Below are 17,638 nucleotides of genomic sequence, written 5' to 3'. Positions count from 1 at the left end.
CCGCGCGGCCATGGTGACGTCAGCACTCCCCTCCCCCGACGCCGCCACCTGCACCCTCCCATCGCCCCCGCGCTGAGTGTAGTCGCAACCGCCGGCAGGGCAGACGGAGCGGCCAGCGGATCCGACCAATCGACAGGTGGGGGTGAGGCGCGAGGAGAGGAGGGGCGCGTGAGCGGGGCTTTGTGGCGGGCGGGTGGATGCGCGCGCGCGCTCAGTGCAGTCAGTCAGTGAGGGGGTGAGTGACGGAGGGCGGGAGCGGGACGGCGATGTCCCTGGTGCTGAGGTAAATGTGGGGAGAATGTATGTGTCCCTGGTGCTGAAATGGAATGTGGTGGTTTGGGGGGGGGGGGGGGGGGGGGGGGGGGGTGTATGTGAGGGGTTTATGCCCTTGGTTCTGAGGTAAATGGCGTTGGCCCCGGTGTTGAGGTAAATTTGGGGGGGACGGGCATGTCCTTGATTTTGGGAACGGGAGGGGGTGGGGATGTGTCCCCAGCATTGAGACAGTGTGGCTGGCAGCAGGCACCAAGCACTGGGAATGGAGGCAGTGGACAGGCTGTGCGCTCCTGTGACTATGGACCTGAACTGGAGGGTGGGGGGGGGGGAGGGAGGAGGGGGGGGGGGGGGGGGGTGGGAGAGGGGGATGGGGGGGGGGGGTGGGGTGGGGATGGGAGAGGGGGGGGGGGTGGAAAGGGGGGGGTGGAGGGAGGGGGGGGGGGTGTGTGGAAAGGGGGGGAAGATGGATGGATGGGTGGGTGGCTCTTGGCCAGGCCATGGTTCAACCGGCATAGCCAGTGGTGCTGGGGAGTGGGGGAACGGACAAAGTGCCTGTGAAGGACTGAGACGATGCCGGCCACCAGGCAATCACCATGTGTGGGATGGAGGATGGACAAATATGGCCGAATGGCCTAATTCAGCTCCTTACCCTTATGACCATATGGCTCTAATGACAGACACAAAAAGCTGGAGTAACTCAGCGGGACTGGCAGCATCTCTGGATAGAAGCAATGGGTGACGTTTTGGGTCAAGACCCTCCTTCAGACCCGAAATGTCACCCATTCCTTCTCTCCAGAGATGCTGCCTGTCCTGGGTTACTCCAGCTTTTTTTGTCTATCTTACTTGGTTTCAACCAGCATCTGCAGTTCCTTCCTACACATGGCTCTAATGATGACAGGTTCTCTCTCTACAGGTGCTGCCTGACCAGCTGCATGTTTCCAGTGTTATCCTTCACTTCACTTTTTCAGCAACTGTTGGGTTCTGTCACACCAGTACTGATTTTCTCCTAATTTCTCTCTTCCCACTTGTCTCCTGACAATAACTAGTTAGAGGACAAGTCCTCTTGTCAGCTGTCCTGCCTATTATCTGTTCAATGCATATGTCTTGATTTCCACCCTTGTTCTCTCAACATTATTGCCTCCTCAGTGACTTGAAACATCTTTGTTTTCTGGATTAGTTTAGTTTAAAGATACAGCACTGAAACTGGCACTTTGCCCAGCGAGTCCACGCCAACCAAAGCGCACCCAGTCACACTAGTTCTATGTTATCCCACTTTCGCGTCCTCTTCCCTACACTCGAGATGATTTTCAGAGGCCAATTAACCTTCAAACCCGCACATTTTTGAGATGTGGTGGAGGAAACCCACACGGTCACATGGAGAACCTTAAAACCCCACATGGACAATATATGAGGTTAAGATTGAATCTAAATCACTGGCACTTAGTTAGCAGCTCTACTAGCTGCGCTACTATACCACACAGGTTTACTACCTGAAATATTGGAGTCAATGTTTTTCTCCATAGATGTTGTCTGACTTTCTGAATATGTTCAATACTTATTTCAGATTTTTTAACTTTGCAATTCTTTACTAGCCAGTGATGGTTGCAACCTGATTATTAATAAATTCAAAGTGCTACGGATATGAAGGTCGGGTAATGTTTGAGAAACATAGAAATTAGTGTGCAGGAGTAGGCCATTCGGCCCTTCGAGCCTGCACCGCCATTCAATATGATCATGGCTGATCATCCAACTCAGTATCCCGTACCTGCCTTCTCTCCATACCCTCTGATCTGTCCCTTGGCCACAAGGGCCACATCTAACTCCCTCTTAAATATAGCCAATGAACTGGCCTCAACTACCCTGGTGCATGCAGAGAGTTCCAGAGATTCACCACTCTCTGTGTGAAAAAAAAAATCTCCTCTCTTGGTTCTAAAGGATTTCCCCCTTATCCTTAAGCTGTGACCCCTTGTCCTGGACTTCCCCAACATCGGGAACAATCTTCCTGCATCTAGCCTGTCCAACCCCTTAAGAATTCTGTAAGTTTCTATAAGATCCCCTCTCAATCTCCTAAATTCTAGAGAGTATAAACCAAGTCTATCCAGTCTTTCTTCATAAGACAGTCCTGACATCCCAGGAATCAGTCTGGTGAACCTTCTCTGCACTCCCTCTATGGCAATAATGTCCTTCCTCAGATTTGGAGACCAAAACTGCACGCAATACTCGAGGTGTGGTCTCACCAAGACCCTGTACAACTGCAGTAGAACCTCCCTGCTCCTATACTCAAATCCTCTTGCTATGAAAGCCAACATACCATTTGCTTTCTTTACTGCCTGCTGCACCTGCATGCCTACCTTCAATGACTGGTGTACCATGACACCCAGGTCTCGCTGTATCTCTCCCTTTCCCAATCGGCCACCATTTAGATAATAATCTGCTTTCCCGGAAGAAATTGAATGGTGGAGTGGGCTGGGAGGCACCTCCTGCTCCTATTTTCCATCTTAACTAGTTTTCAGTTCCATTAATTTGTTTGAATCATGACTACTTTTAGGACTCTGAAATGTACTTTAGTGGAAATAAAGATCCTATTTGAGGTCTGTCTTTGGTCAGGTGGAAGGCATCAGGTTAAAGACACAAAAGGAAGAATGCACGGTGCAAGTGTGATTAAAGGATTGGTGAATGCAAAAGGTTAGACTTGAGAAGCAATGATTAGATTACCAGGAGAAAAAAAATCTGTTCTGTAGGTTTGATGATTATGAAACATTTTATATAATGTCTACATTTTAAAACTAAGATTTAACAATGAAAGAATGAAAAGCAATGAACTATTGAATATAATTTCAAACATAATTTCTCCTTGTCATGTGTGCCTGTTTGGATGTGGTTGGTCACATGATTGACCACATGTTCCTGATTCATCAAGTAATTGAGTCAAACGCCTGTTTTCTGTGCCGTGTAACTTTGTTATACTGACAGTGATTTATTTTTGATGTAATTCTTGCACTGTGGCTTCTGATGAGCTGGGAAAAGGATGATATATTTCTGTCCCTCCTATATTCTACAGTTTGAAAGCACGCCATGTGTGCTGATGACCCCCAATTCTAGCATAATATGACATCCACTTTCTTTAATTTAAGATGCTTGCTTCATTTATTCTGGGATGTAATGACACTGGAGCAGCTGAATGCCTGAGATTCCCTTCAGACATACCCAGCTCAATTTGGCCCACTGATGCTTCTGTTAATTTTTTTCTCTCCCTCAAACATTAGGACCATGCTTGTTCCTGCTTCATCTGGCATGCAACTAACGTGAGCCTGTGTGTTAGTTGTCTAGCTTTTATGTCAATGTATTGTTTTGTTGTAAGGGTTGTACATTAGCATGCCAAGTTTTACTCATTCAAGTTTTCAATTCCAAGTAAGATCTTTACAAACGAGCAAATCTGACTAAGGAGAACAAGGATACTGACTAATGGGCAGCACATTGGGGTTCATGAGGCTCATTGTTCAATGAATTGTTCTCTTAGTTTTGTATTCTGATAATGTAGTGAAGTAAAAGTACAAATGGTTAGTGTGGCTACAGCAACTTGTGTTTAGAAAACCCTTCTCATGTAGTAAAACTTCCCATGGTACTTAAAATCTTTCTCAATGGGACAAGAATCTATAAGGGCAGATAACAATAATGATGGTCAAAGACTCTAAATCCTGGATCTCCCTGTCCAACAGCACTGGCAGTATATCATCATATCATGGAAAAAAATGTGATGGCTATTTCATTCCTGGTTAACGATTAGTCCAAAGCAATGTTGGGGATTGTATGTGGTGTTTGTGCAACACAATTGATTACTTTATTGCAGCTATTCTATATATTCTTGGTGACTATTATTATTTGCCATTGCGGGTAATATGGCTGTCAATGTCATGTGGATCATGCCCACACAATTTATTTTCCATGTATCTGTTTGAATTATTTTTTTCTACACCTTATAGTAATACACTGCAAGTCATTGTTTTATTGTGTCTCATTTGCATGTGTCAGCAAGCTACTAAGCATTTTTTTTTTTAACTAAAAACATTGTAACCTTTAAAATAAATCTCGGCTGCAACAGTATGCAGACTAAGTCACTTTGAAAAAACGATGTTTGTGAAAAAAGAACATTGGTAATTTCGATCAAAAAAAAATTAGTGTAATCTTTGACTGAATTTAACATTTTTTCTTCCAGAGTAAAATGCTGCGTTTGCAATGTAAAGCAAAGAATGGAACCCATCTGATGCGAGGGCTGACTTCGACATCTAGTGTCCAAGAGTTGAAAGATAAGGTGGAAGAACTAACTGGAGTTCCATCTGCTCTGCAAAAAATTCTGGTGGGATTTCCTCCAACCTCCCTAGATCTCCGTAATGGAGACCTAGCTCTCAAAGATTGTGCAATCAAATCCGGTAAGTATATTAAAGGCCTTGTATAGATAGGAAATATGAAGAGTACGCACTGCTTTATGTTATTGAGAGCAAGAGGCAAGAGAAAGTCAGTCAAAACTGAATGGAGATGTTCACAAAATCGATTAGCCAATCTGCATTGATACATTAGAGGCCGAGATGTGAGCACTGAATGCAGTACACTGTATTGGAAGAAGTGCAAGTGAACTGCTGCTTCATCTGGGCAATGATTGGGTCTCTGGATGATGGGGAGAAAGAGGACAGGTGTTGGTTCTCCATTGTTTGCGTGGGGAGAACCAAGCTTAATATTAGTGCATCTCCCAGTCAGCAAGTTTCATGACAACGTTGGAGTTTATCCTTGGTCAACACATTTAGTGTGTAAAGTTCTGAAATGTTTTGATTAAAGTTTTTTTCACTCCTGTGAAAGAACACATGGGGGTTTGGGTAAGGTGAGTGGCGGGGGGGGGGGTAAGGGGGGGGGAAGGATCAGCCCATATTTGATACCTCTTTATCCAAAGTGTAGTGAGCACGAATGTAATACTCTACCATAGAGTGGCTGAGTTGAATAGTGTGGAAATATTTAGGCACAAACTAGGGAAAGGCATGGGAATGGAATGTAGGTTTATACTGGTGGGATTAAATGAGCAAGAGTCTAAAGTAAAGAATGCATACTGGCTTAGACAACGGTGTGAAAGGTCTGTTTCTTTGTGTATTCCTTGTAATTTTATTGATGACCATTATTAACCTAATTATGAAGTAAGCAAGTAGGTTATATTAATTATTTTTTCCAGGTGATACTTTAATTGTGGAAGAGGAAAGAGATGTAATGAAAGCTAAAGCCTCCATCTCAAAGCTTGGTGCTGAAAGTTCAGATAAGAATGCTTTCTCACAACTGACTCGACACGTTGTCCCTGCAGATAATTCATGTCTGTTCACAAGTGTTCACTACGTGGTGGAAGGTGGTGTTTGTGAGCCAACCTGCGCCCCAGAAATGCGAAACCTGATAGCTCAGATTGTGGCCAGTGACCCCGAGTCGTACACAGAAGCAGTACTGGGAAAAAGTAATTCGGACTACTGCAATTGGATTTGCCAGAATGACACATGGGGAGGGGCCATTGAAATCTCCATTCTATCCAAGTTTTACCGATGTGAGATCTGTGTGGTAGATGCGCAGACAGTGCGGATAGACAGGTTTGGAGAGGATGTAAGCTACACAAAGCGTGTGCTTCTGATTTATGATGGAATCCACTATGACCCAATAGAACGACAATTTCAAGATCCTGAGAGCCCACCACAAACCATCTTCTCAACAGCTGATGATGTTGTACTTGCAGAAGCACTGGAGTTGGGAGATGAAGCTCGAAGAAAACGGCAATTTACTGATCTGAACAGGTTCACACTGCGTTGCATAGTCTGCCAAAAGGGCTTGGTGGGTCAGATAGAAGCAAGAGAGCATGCTAAGGAGACGGGACACACTAACTTTGGAGAGGTGTGATGTTCTGAATATTATTATCTACCTCACTTTCCTGGAATGCACTGGAATAATGAATCTCCTTCGGAATGAATTTGAATTCTATGGATTTTTTAAACACTGGGTTGATTAAAACCTGAGCTGATCAAATTGCTAGTTTGCAAAGGTTAGTCTTCATTCTTGAACATCTGTTTACATATTAGGAACTTATTGAGACTACTAATTCTAAACTATTATAACTACTATTATAAGCCTTTTATTAAATATATTAACAAAATACTGCTCAGTTTTAACATCCATTAAGATTACTTAAACAACAAAGACATTTAGCTGCCTGAAGATTATCAACTGTAAGTGGTTTCTTCAAATTTTGATTGTGGCTGAACACATCTGTAAGAGTGAACCATGACTGGAAAATCTGAAAAGCAACTAGCGGAAACCCTTTGGAAAAGGTTGCATTGGTATTAATTTTGGAAGATTCTTACAATTCATCATACCATCCTTCCGTGGAAGATGGGGGCTGCCTTTTTGTATGATTCAACAACCATTTTGTGGTCTGCTATGGAAATTGCTACACATCCTGAAGTACTGCCTTTGTCCCTAGCTTGTGTAGAAGTTCTTGCAATCTTTTTTAAGTCATTGTTCAGCTCAGTAATGGTTATTGCACTGTTGCCCAGTTGCCTGCTTTCACAGCCAAAGGGTTGTTTTGTTGAACAGCCCAAGACACTAAGTCCAGGAATCTCTACCCTTGATAGGTATTGTAATGGCATTGTATTTCTGACACTATGATACTGGACTGGACTGAATTATACACAACCACAGTAGTACACAACAGATCACATGGAATGCTTACCACATTAAAAAACATTATAGAGTCAGACTGTTACTTGAAGATTAATGCTGAAAGATTTAGTTACAAATAATGTGAGTGTAGATGCTGGAATCTGCAGCAAAATACAAATTTCTGGAGAAACTCAGCGAGTCAAGAAATATGTGTGAGTGAGAGATTGTCAATGTTTTGGGTCACAATTCTGCATCGGGGATGGTCGATGCAGAATGTCATAAATTCCTCATACGCTGCAGATGTGCTCCAACTGCTAAGTTTCATCACTTTTTTTGCTCCTTTTTGCATTAGATGTTTGTATAGATGCATAGAAGTAGCACTGTATTGATGGTATAAATATTTAGAAAATACCAAGATTGTATCAGTCCCGATGCAGTTAATATAATTAATATCTGAGGAAATAGTCTTTCATTGATTTCCTGATGTGAAGTTTCTTTGTAGATTCCTACATGACCCACATGGATTTTTATTTTCTTTAATTCAGTTAAGCTGTCAGAAATGTCGGTCAAAAGGCAGTTCTATGTGTGTCCGTCTCCAGTGGTTTCCCAACATGGAGCTTTCAATTAATTATATGATTGTGCCTCTTACCATTAACTCAATAGGATGCATAAGAATTGATGGTTTTTCAATCTAACAATTAACATGTGCATCCTAATTCAATAACAACATTTAATTCCAGCCTGCGCCTTATAAACTGATCCCTGTTTTAAAGATTACTGTGGAAAAAATGTTTTGCATCTATTCACAATTGTGCCGGAATTGGGGCCATTTTGGGCATTAGTCACCCTTGAAAGCACTTTTCTTTAAAAATAATTTAATTAATGATTAATTGAATAATTGTTTGCTTTAGTCACAAACATTTTTTTATAGTAGGCATGCTTCCATCAGAAAGATACATCAGTGTATAAATGTTTTAGATTTTATTATCTTTACGTTAACTATTTTTAATGACCAAATAGATTGGATGTGAAGGCTCATTTAACAAATATTATTTCTGGCAACTTGAAATCATAGCATGTCCAGTATACAATAGATGATGGCTTTTAGTTATTGTGTGCAACCATTACTCATATTACTAATTGAATGTTTTAAGTAAAAACCTGTTACAAATTACAATCTAAATATTTGGGTATGCCAAGTGTACTTTGGGCATAAATAACTTCCACAAAACAACGTTGAAAACACAACCCACATTAGAAAGCAGAGTTGCTTGCGTGGATTCAGAACGAATGGAATACATTTTGATCCAAAAGCACCTAGTTCTCCATCTTCATTCTTTGCCTTTGGTACAGTTTGATTACTGCCACAAATCAACCAATTTATACAGCATCTCAGAAACACATGCTGTTTGTTGCTGTGCCTCAAATGCTTCCTCCATTGTAGCAGTAACATTTTTATTTCGAGCAAACGGGCCTCTCAAATATTTTCGGTGGGTCCATGTAAATTCACAACTGAGAAATTAGTCCCATTTACCTCTCCCATTGAAACCAAAACTAATGTCAAATCTTCACGAAATGATGGAATTGCAATCTCATTTACATGATAAATGTTCATATTCTCAAGACCCGCGAGCATTTTTTTGTATTGCTAATCTCTCCTTTTCATTTTCAATAAACTTGCATGTCAGCATCCATATCCCTCTGGGAAAGAGGATTCCTCTTTGCTATGCCTTTGGCAAATAGCTGCACTACTGCTAACTGCCTGCAAGTGGCATTCAAACTCAGATACAAAAATCCATTGTTTATGCACCATCAATATATTTCATGGCACCATCATACCATCCAAGATCACATGTTTCCACATTGTTCATGTCTGTTGTTGGATTTAAAACATAATTTTAGCACCTATATTCATTTTTATTCAGCTTTTTGGGATAAACTAGTGATGTTACATTGCATTTATTACTTTAAATCAGTCTTCTTCTTGCGGATGGCCCAAAGTTGTAGGACAACTTGTTCTATTTGATCCTATTTGATCATGCACACCAGGTTGATTGCATTAGTCGAAACAGGGCGGACCACGTGGAGGTCTAGGGCTCTGAAATTTACTTTTGGGGAAAAATAGAAAACGGGAGCAGGTGGGTTCTCCCAACCTACTCCCGCCATTCAACGTGATCTTCCTAATCATCCAAATTCAGATCCCTGAACCTGTTTTCTTCCCTTATCCCTTGATTTCTCCAGCTATTAATATTCCTCCTTGAATATATTTTATGATTTGGCCTCAGCTGCCTTCCATGGTGGAAAATTCCACAGGTTCATCGCTATGTGGGTAAATAACTTTTTCCTCATCTCAGTATTTCATGACCTACCCCTTATCCACAATCAGTGACTCCCATCCAAGTTTCCTGCATCTTATCTCTCCAGATGGGCTACAATAGGTTTTGATGAGCTCTCCTCTCATTCCTCTAAACTCTAGCTAGTATATGCCTAATTGATTCAATTACTCTTAATACATTAAGTAATAATGTGATAGTAGTGCAGTTTTTGACTGGATAGTCTTAGTCTCAGTCTTAAGACGGGTGACGCAAATGTCAACTGTGTCCGATTGCCTCCACAGAAGCTGCCCGACCCAAGTTCCTCCAGCGATTTGTTGCCAAAGTAATCTGGGCTAAATATGACATCTACACGGGCCAGATAAAAAAAACATTTGGTTTTCAATAGTTTCTCATTTGAAGATAACTGATATTTTATATGGGTCAAAATTGTTGTCGACTTGGGTTTAGTACTCTTCATCCTGCAGAGAACACATTATGTTCAGCTTAACTACTGACAGCTAGATAGGTACTGCAGGGCTCACATCAAGTCAATTCTCCCACTTGTAGTTAAATGTGTACACGGACTATAACCAAAGAACCAAAATGTGGGCTAATATTGGTTGTGAATTCTGTGTTTCATAGCCACTGAAGGGTATTTGGATCTTCAGCACACATGCTTCACTGTTCACTTCATCTTGAACTTCATATTTAGTAGAAGCATAATCTGAGTATTTATTTGCTTTATGCCAGAATTCTGATTTTAAATGTACTGATTTCCTGAGAGATTAGTCATGGAAATATTTGACATCAAAACACCATAAGCTACACATATCCAATGTTTACAGCCTCTCTTACTGGAAGATTCAATGCCAACAGATCCATTGTAAACACAAGAGCATGATATTAATTCAAAAGGGAATTGGAGAAGCACTTAAGGCAAAATAATTTGCAAATCTTCAGGGAAAGAATGGCAGAATTGTTTCGACAAAGAGCCAGCACGACTCTACAATGCGCCAGGATTGAGGTACTGAATAGGCACTTTCTGTGGTATGACAGGTCTATAAATTTATGAAAGGGTAATAGAAAGCAACAATCAGAAAAGGTGACAAGCTTTTAGAACATTGACAGAGGTGAGCAATGTCGTGCAAAAACACAAAGTGAAATAGCTCATGGTGCACATGTACTGAAACCAGAAAAGTTAGTTTTGACATTTCAGAGAAATACTTTGTTATATAAATTAACATATTGCAATACATTCACGATAAATATTTAAAAATAAGCTTCAATAACCTATCATTAACTAAGATATCAGTCCTGCATTCATGTAAAAAGTGTAGTTAAGTGTTTGAAACAAATGTAAAACACAGTTGCGTTGGCATGTGATCTTATGTGTCCTAGGGGATATCACAAGCTGCAGCACTTGCTCAAGATTTTCCTTATGTTGTTTTTCATAAGAGCATTATCACAATCATAAAATTAAAGTTAAGCAGGTGTGTTGTGTAAGAGCTGACACAAAACATACCCTTTAAATCCTTGTTTAAGACAGAACTGCAGATGCTGGAAAATCGAACGGAGACAAAAATGCTGGAGAAACGCCAGGGGTTGAGGCAGCATCTATGGAGCAAAGGAAATAGGCAACGTTTCGGGTCGAAACCTTTCAGACTAAGCAGTCTTATATGTTAGGCTCGAAGGGCCGAATGGCCTACTCCTGCACCTATTTTCTATGTTAATGCTCTTATGAAAAACAGCATAAGGAAAATCTTGAGCAAGTGCTCCAGCTTGTAACATCCCCAAGGACTCATAAGATTACATGCCAACGCAACTGTGTTGGCCCTAGTATGATTTTACAGGAAATCACAAAATTGCAACTAAGTTTTTACGCCAAAGTGAAAGCAAGGTTGCAGTTAGTAATGTGTCAACTGCATATTGCCACCAGTGATCAGATTTATTTGGTTTATAATATAAATGTGAATTAAGATGTGCATGTATCAGTTAAAGCTATGTTTTTGAATCCTGTAATTTAATGATTTGGTTTACAATTAGATAAATATTTTTAATACTTCATGACATGTGAAGATTGAAATTAGCAGATATGCCAAGCAAAGATCAATATATTTGGCAGTGGGTTAGTGAATGCATTTAATACCACTTTGTGCCAATCATTTCTACATGTAGCTTCAATGTGGTTCAGTAGCTAAACTTTAGTTGGGCAAGGGTTTCATGCATTGTGGACAGGGAACTACTTTCAGTTGTGGTTATGTCCAAGCAGTTAATTTTTGCTTACTAATGTATTTGCATGTCTTCAGAATGATCCCTGCTTGGCATTGAACTTCACATCGTACTGTCTAAAAGGAAAAATCAAACATTACTTGAATCGGGATAACTGCAATATTGGTGTTTCATAAACTGAGGGAGGTGATTTTTAAACAATTTGTAATTATTTAGAATTGATTATTATTGTCGTATTATTTAGTATTGATAACTTGGAATTAGAAATTACTTCATGTGTAATTAGTTCTAATATTTTAAGAATATGATACCCAAAGGCATAAATAGGATTGCTACTTAAATACAACGTCTGAGAACTAAATTATGTCTAGTCATATATAACCATATATAACCATATAACAATTACAGCACGGAAACAGGCCATCTCGACCCTTCTAGTCCGTGCCGAACACATAATCTCCCCTAGTCCCATATACCTGCGCTCAGACCATAACCCTCCATTCCCTTCCCATCCATATAACTATCCAATTTATTTTTAAATGATAAAAACGAACCTGCCTCCACCACCTTCACTGGAAGCTCATTCCACACAGCTACCACTCTCTGAGTAAAGTTCCCCCTCATGTTACCCCTAAACTTCAGTCCCTTAATTCTCATGTCATGTCCCCTTGTTTGAATCTTCCCTACTCTCAGTGGGAAAAGCTTTTCCACGTCAACTCTGTATGTAACTCTAGTCTTACCAGATTGGGCAGCACAGTGGTACAGCTAGTTGAGCCACAGCATCAGAGAACCAAATTTAATCCTGATCTCTACTGTTTTGTGGAGTTTGCATGTCCTCTCTGTGACAATGTCTGATTTCTTTCCACATCCCCAAAGGGTTGATAAATTAACTTGCTACTGTAAATTACCCTTAACATGTGGGTGGGTGATTGAATCTGGGAACGTTGATAAAATGTTAAAAGATTAAGATGGAATTAATGAAGGATTTTGTAAATTGTTGATGGTTGAAAGGCCTGTGTCCTTGCTGCTTCCATCTATAATTCTGATTGTTACACCATGATGGTTAATTTAATATTTCTGTTAAAAAGCTCACCCCTATCCTTTAAAACCTCATCAAAATCATTTTTAGTCCAGTTTTGGGTTTCTTATTTTTCATGGCATGCTTTTGTGAAGTGCCTCAATGTACTGATGTCAACGGTGCTATACAAACAGAAGCTGCAGTTATTACTGGAACATACTGGGAAAATTAGTTCAAGATTTGGGCTTAAAGTGGAAAACTGAAGTATTTTGTCTACACTGTCCTTGGATCAAAGGATTACAACAAGCTAGTTATCTCACGCACATAATATAAATTATTTAACAGGTGCTTATAGTTAATTGTGAAAGCCAGCTGAATTATTTATGAATACAATTAGTTTTCAAATTCTATATAATTCAAACATGTTTTATTTCTAAGTGGGCAAGGTGTACTTGGCACAGTTGTTTAGAGACCAAAGATAGACACAACATTCTGGAGTAACTCAGTTGGACAGGCAACATCTTTGGAGAGAAGGAATGGGTGACTCGGTGGGCCAAAGGGCCTATTTCTGCACTGTATCTCTAAACTAAACCACACAGGAATCCCTCAGCAGATTAGGTAAGAACAATGGAGAGTGTGAGCTTACATTGCAGGTTGCTTTTTTATTTATATATGTCTTTCAGTACTACTCATTTGGCTGTGGTTTTGATATTTAGTTGTGGGTGAAGTTTGTTTGCTTGGTATTTTTGAATATAAGAAAATGAATATGATTGCACTGGCCTTGGCTCTGGGCCAGGGCATTTTGCAAGAACATTTATACAGCCTTTTGATTAAAGATGATGAGCTGAATCTTGTTGGTAAATGCAAGTAGATTCAGACTCAAAGAATAAAAGTATATGTGAAAGTGCAAACATCCAAGCAGGCTCTATATGGCTAAGAGTTTCAGCAGAAAGACACAGTTTAGTTTATTGTACGTGCAGTGAAAAGCTTTTGTTACATGCTAACCAGTCAGCAGAAATGATTACAATCAATCCACTTACAGTGTATAGATATGTGATAAGGGAATATCGTTTAGTGCAAGGTAAAGCCAGGAAAGTCCGATCAAGGATAGTGTTGAGTAAATCACACATACTCATGGAGATGGTACAACAGTATTTACTGAGTAAAAAATATAACATACTACACACACTTAGTTCTACTATGCTGCAACACCAACTAACAGCACATGTCGACTTGCGATAATATGAATGGTGTGGTAGTAGGCGGAGCCTATATTAATAAAGCACTACATTGATTAGTAAGTAATGTAACCAATCTACATCTTTCCTTGTAAGAATAAAAAGTGAAACATCTACAATGAAGTGATATATATGTATAAGCACGTTACTAGGTGCTGACTGATTAATAATGTAACCAAAATGCTGATAGCGCATACAAGGAAGTTCAGATGGTTCAAACAAAGTCCTTGTATCTAAGGGGCGGCCTACAAACCCGTCCCGCGTGCGTACGGTACAGATCCGCATCACCTCCCTTCACCAGAGAGAATGCTGGTGTCACGGGCGGCAGGAGTACTGGGACCCGGGGAACAAACACGGCGAGGCTGGCGAGGGTGATGGTGAGGGAACTGGAGACACAACCAGGGGTGGGTCTGCAGCTGCAGGGCGTGACGGAAGAGAAAGTCCATCAGTAGATGTGTAGATCGGACGTGTCGCATCAGGATACGAGACAGCAGGATGTGGTTCCTTCACAGGAATGAGATGTTGACGGTTGCATCTGTAGATCCCTCTGTCTGCACTCACCAGGTACGAGTGTGGCTCTTTTGCGGGACTGTGGATGAAACCCAAACGACCATAGCCCTTGCTGGTTTGAAGGCGAACAACCCGGCCATTGGAGAGAGGTGTAAGTGGTTTGCTGGATTAATCAAAAAATCGCTTTTGGGTATCGCATTTCAGTTGGAGTGTTTCTAGACAACAAGTGGTGAACGAACCTGTGGGTGCAGTAGTTGTTTGGGCACAGGCAGTGCAGCATGGGTCTGTCGGGACATCAGGTGTTGGGCAGGAGATCCCAGTATTGGGAAGTGGGCAATGTTTCTCAGGTTGAGCAGGTCCAGGTAGATATCGAATTTAGCAAGGTGTGAGCGCTCCATTAATTGCTTGGCGCTCCTGACAGCAAGTCCGTTTGATTGTGGGAATTCTGCACTGCTGGTGAGTTAGCGAAAGTCCCATTGTTGAGCAAAGTTTTTAAAACACTGGCTAGTGAACTGACTGCCGTTATCTGACAAGAGGCGTGCGGGGGCACCGTGTACGGCAAAATGGCGTGCCAACTTTTGGATTACTGCAGAGGGTGATGGGCTTTGGAGCTGGTCGATTACGAACCAGCCCGAATACGAGTCAACGAGAACCAGATACTGTTTGCTACCCCACTCGAATGTGTCAGTAGCAACTGTGGAGGAACAGGATGTGAGAGCAGGGGCTGCTTCTGTTGGTGTGACATCAGGCTCTTACAGATAGCACAGGCTTCAACTTTCGCATGCACGAATTCAGTCATTCTGGGCCAGAAAAACATGCTCTTTGCTCGCAGTAGGTTGCCTCCACGTCAGGGTGGCTCCTTTGGACGGCATCAAAATGGGACATTTGTAATGACTGCCTTGTGACCCTTGATTACGACACTGTCTTGCAGCACCAGTTCGTCACAGACCAGGTAGTATGGGCGAATAGGAAGTGGTGCTCGATATTGTTTATCGGCCAGCCACGCTGGATGACTGAAGACAGTAGTTGTTGTATATTCAGCCGTTTGCTCTGCTAGGTCGCTTAGGCATTCTGAAGGGATGTACGACACCATCATTAATGTGAACTGGTCATTTTCAGACGGCTGTTGGTCGCAGGTTTTTCGTGGGGCTCTTGATAGTGTGTCAGCCAGGTGCATGCCCCTTTTGTAGCCCTTTTCGATCTGGGCGTTTCGCTATTCCGTCTCAGACAAGGTACGGGAGGCGTAAGCAACAGGTCTGCAGTCTTCCCTCGACGGAATTCTGGAGGCAAGCAACTCCAAGTCCATATTGGGAGGCATCCCACTTAGGTGTCACTGGTAGTTTTAAATTGAAATGTGAGGGTAGGGCATTGGACAATTGTAATTTAAGGATTTCGAACGCCCTCTGTTGTGGGTACCAAGACCATGCAGTGTCTTTGTGAGTCAGATGTCGCAGGGGGGCTGATATTTTGCGGAGGTTGGGAATGAATTTCCCCAAGTAGTTAACCATTCCCAGGAATCTCTGCAAACATATCACATCGGTGGGAAGCAACTTCTGCAGCGTCTCCTTGGAGCAACATCGCAGAACAAGTGGACCCTGTTTCTAACAGTGTGGAACAACTGCACAGCACATTCAGGTGAAGCACTTGTAACCACTGAAAGTGCCTGATAAATCAGTTCCACCAGTTTCTGAACAGCTTCACTGATGTGGCAGGTAGGCAAACACATTGATTGACTGCCGAGTTGCTTCCCCCTCCCCAGGTTTACCAAATCGTGGTCACTTTACTATCTGTTCCTCAACTGGGAAGCATTGGAATAGGGATATTGGAATTAGCTGTAATCTTAATAGTGTTGTGAATCTCAGATGTCAACGCCCGCACTAGCCGATGCGCACGGTGGAGGAAGTTGCTGCTCAGCTAGGCAGTGTCTCTCTGTCTGTGAAGCCAAAAGCTCGTTCTGGCAGATCCCACTTCTGTCACCATGTTGAGTAAATCACACATACTCACAGATCTGGTACAACAGTATTTACTGAGTAACTTATACAACACACTATAGCATGTTAGTTCTACCGTGCTGCATCACCAACTAACAGCACATGTCGGGTTGCGGTAACATGAATGGTGTAGTAGGCGGAGCTAATATTAATAAAGCACCACATTGGTTAGTAAGTAATGTAACCAATCTACAGATAGTCTGAGCATCACCAAAGAGGTAGACAGTAGTTCAGCACTGCTCTCTGGTTGTGGTTGAATGACTCAATTGCCTGATAACAGCTGGGAAAAAAGTGTCCCTGGATCTGGTGGTGTGCGTTTTCACACTTTTATACCTTTTTGCATTATGGGGGGAGTGGCCAAGGTGCGACCCGTCCTTGATTATGCTGCTGGACTCGGCAAGGAGTGTTTGGTGAGATTTCCCAGCACTTGAGCTGAAGAATATGCTAGCGGATTCTGCTCCAGGTTAGGCTCATAGCATGCTCCACAAGCCTATTCATTTCATCACAGGTGATACAGCTGCGATCAAAGTGCAAATTTAAAATTATTTTGTGTTGGAATTCTCCATTTTCTACCTTTTTAAAATGTTTGTTTGATTTTAACAACTTTTGAATGCGTTTAAATTTCAGCTTCGACAGCAAAGCTTCGGGGAGGTGGGGGGGGGGGGAGTGGGTTGACTTTGGCATCTGGCAAATGTCATCTTATTGGGCTCCTGGGCAGAGCTATGGCTCTGTCACCTAACCTGATACAATGGTGAGCTCTGTCACCTAACCTGATACAATGGTGCACAAGGGTCCTATTGATTGGATCCAGGTATCTTTCACTCGGCATCAGAACCAGATAAGTTTGCCTTGTTGGGCTGCAAACCATCTAGCAAACGTTCGCAGCATGGTCCATTGAGCGATAACGCTGGTAAATCAAAACAATCTACAAACGGTATAAATAATCAGCATGGTGCCTGTGGCAAGGGATGGTTGTTTCAGTTCAATGATTTTTGTAAGGTCAATGACCTGAAGCATTGACTGTCTCTCCACTGCTGGTTCCTGATCGCCTGGTATTTCCAGCATTTCCTGTCTTTATTAAAGATGACGACACATTGATGCACACAGAGCTTGAATAAAATGTCCCAGCTGCTTCATGGGGTTTACATAAAACAAATGCTTTTTATTAATTTGTCTTGTGATCTCGAGGCAGAGTAACATGATATCAAGGTATGGTCAAAAACTTAGAAGTCTTAAACTTGCAGCACAGTGGTGCTGGGTTGGTGCTTTGGATTCCTCCCACATCCCAAATATGTAATTTGCAGGGTAATTGGCCTTTAATTTGCCACTAGTGTGTAGAGGGTGAATGTGGGATAACAGAGAACTAGAGTGAATGGGTGATCA

General features: G+C 41.8%; 1 protein-coding gene across 2 annotated transcripts; it reads left to right on the top strand.

The window, feature by feature from the left end:
• Nucleotides 1-174: 174 nt before the first annotated feature.
• Nucleotides 175-7,144, top strand: yod1 (YOD1 deubiquitinase). 2 transcript variants are annotated; one of them, XM_055655059.1, is made up of 3 exons: nt 175-283; nt 4,490-4,703; nt 5,492-7,144. In XM_055655059.1, exons 2-3 carry the CDS (start codon nt 4,496-4,498, stop codon nt 6,193-6,195), a joined length of 912 nt encoding a protein of 303 aa, XP_055511034.1. In that variant the 5' UTR covers nt 175-283; nt 4,490-4,495; the 3' UTR covers nt 6,196-7,144. The 2 variants fall into 2 exon arrangements, with proteins under 2 accessions (XP_055511034.1, XP_055511033.1); XM_055655058.1 differs by lacking the exon at nt 175-283 and adding an exon at nt 2,935-2,958.
• Nucleotides 7,145-17,638: the final 10,494 nt, after the last annotated feature.

This window comes from Leucoraja erinacea, chromosome 24 (genome assembly GCF_028641065.1).
Source record: "Leucoraja erinacea ecotype New England chromosome 24, Leri_hhj_1, whole genome shotgun sequence".
Classification (NCBI taxonomy): Eukaryota; Metazoa; Chordata; class Chondrichthyes; order Rajiformes; family Rajidae; genus Leucoraja; species Leucoraja erinaceus.
This window is presented reverse-complemented; position numbering and strand designations above follow the sequence as displayed.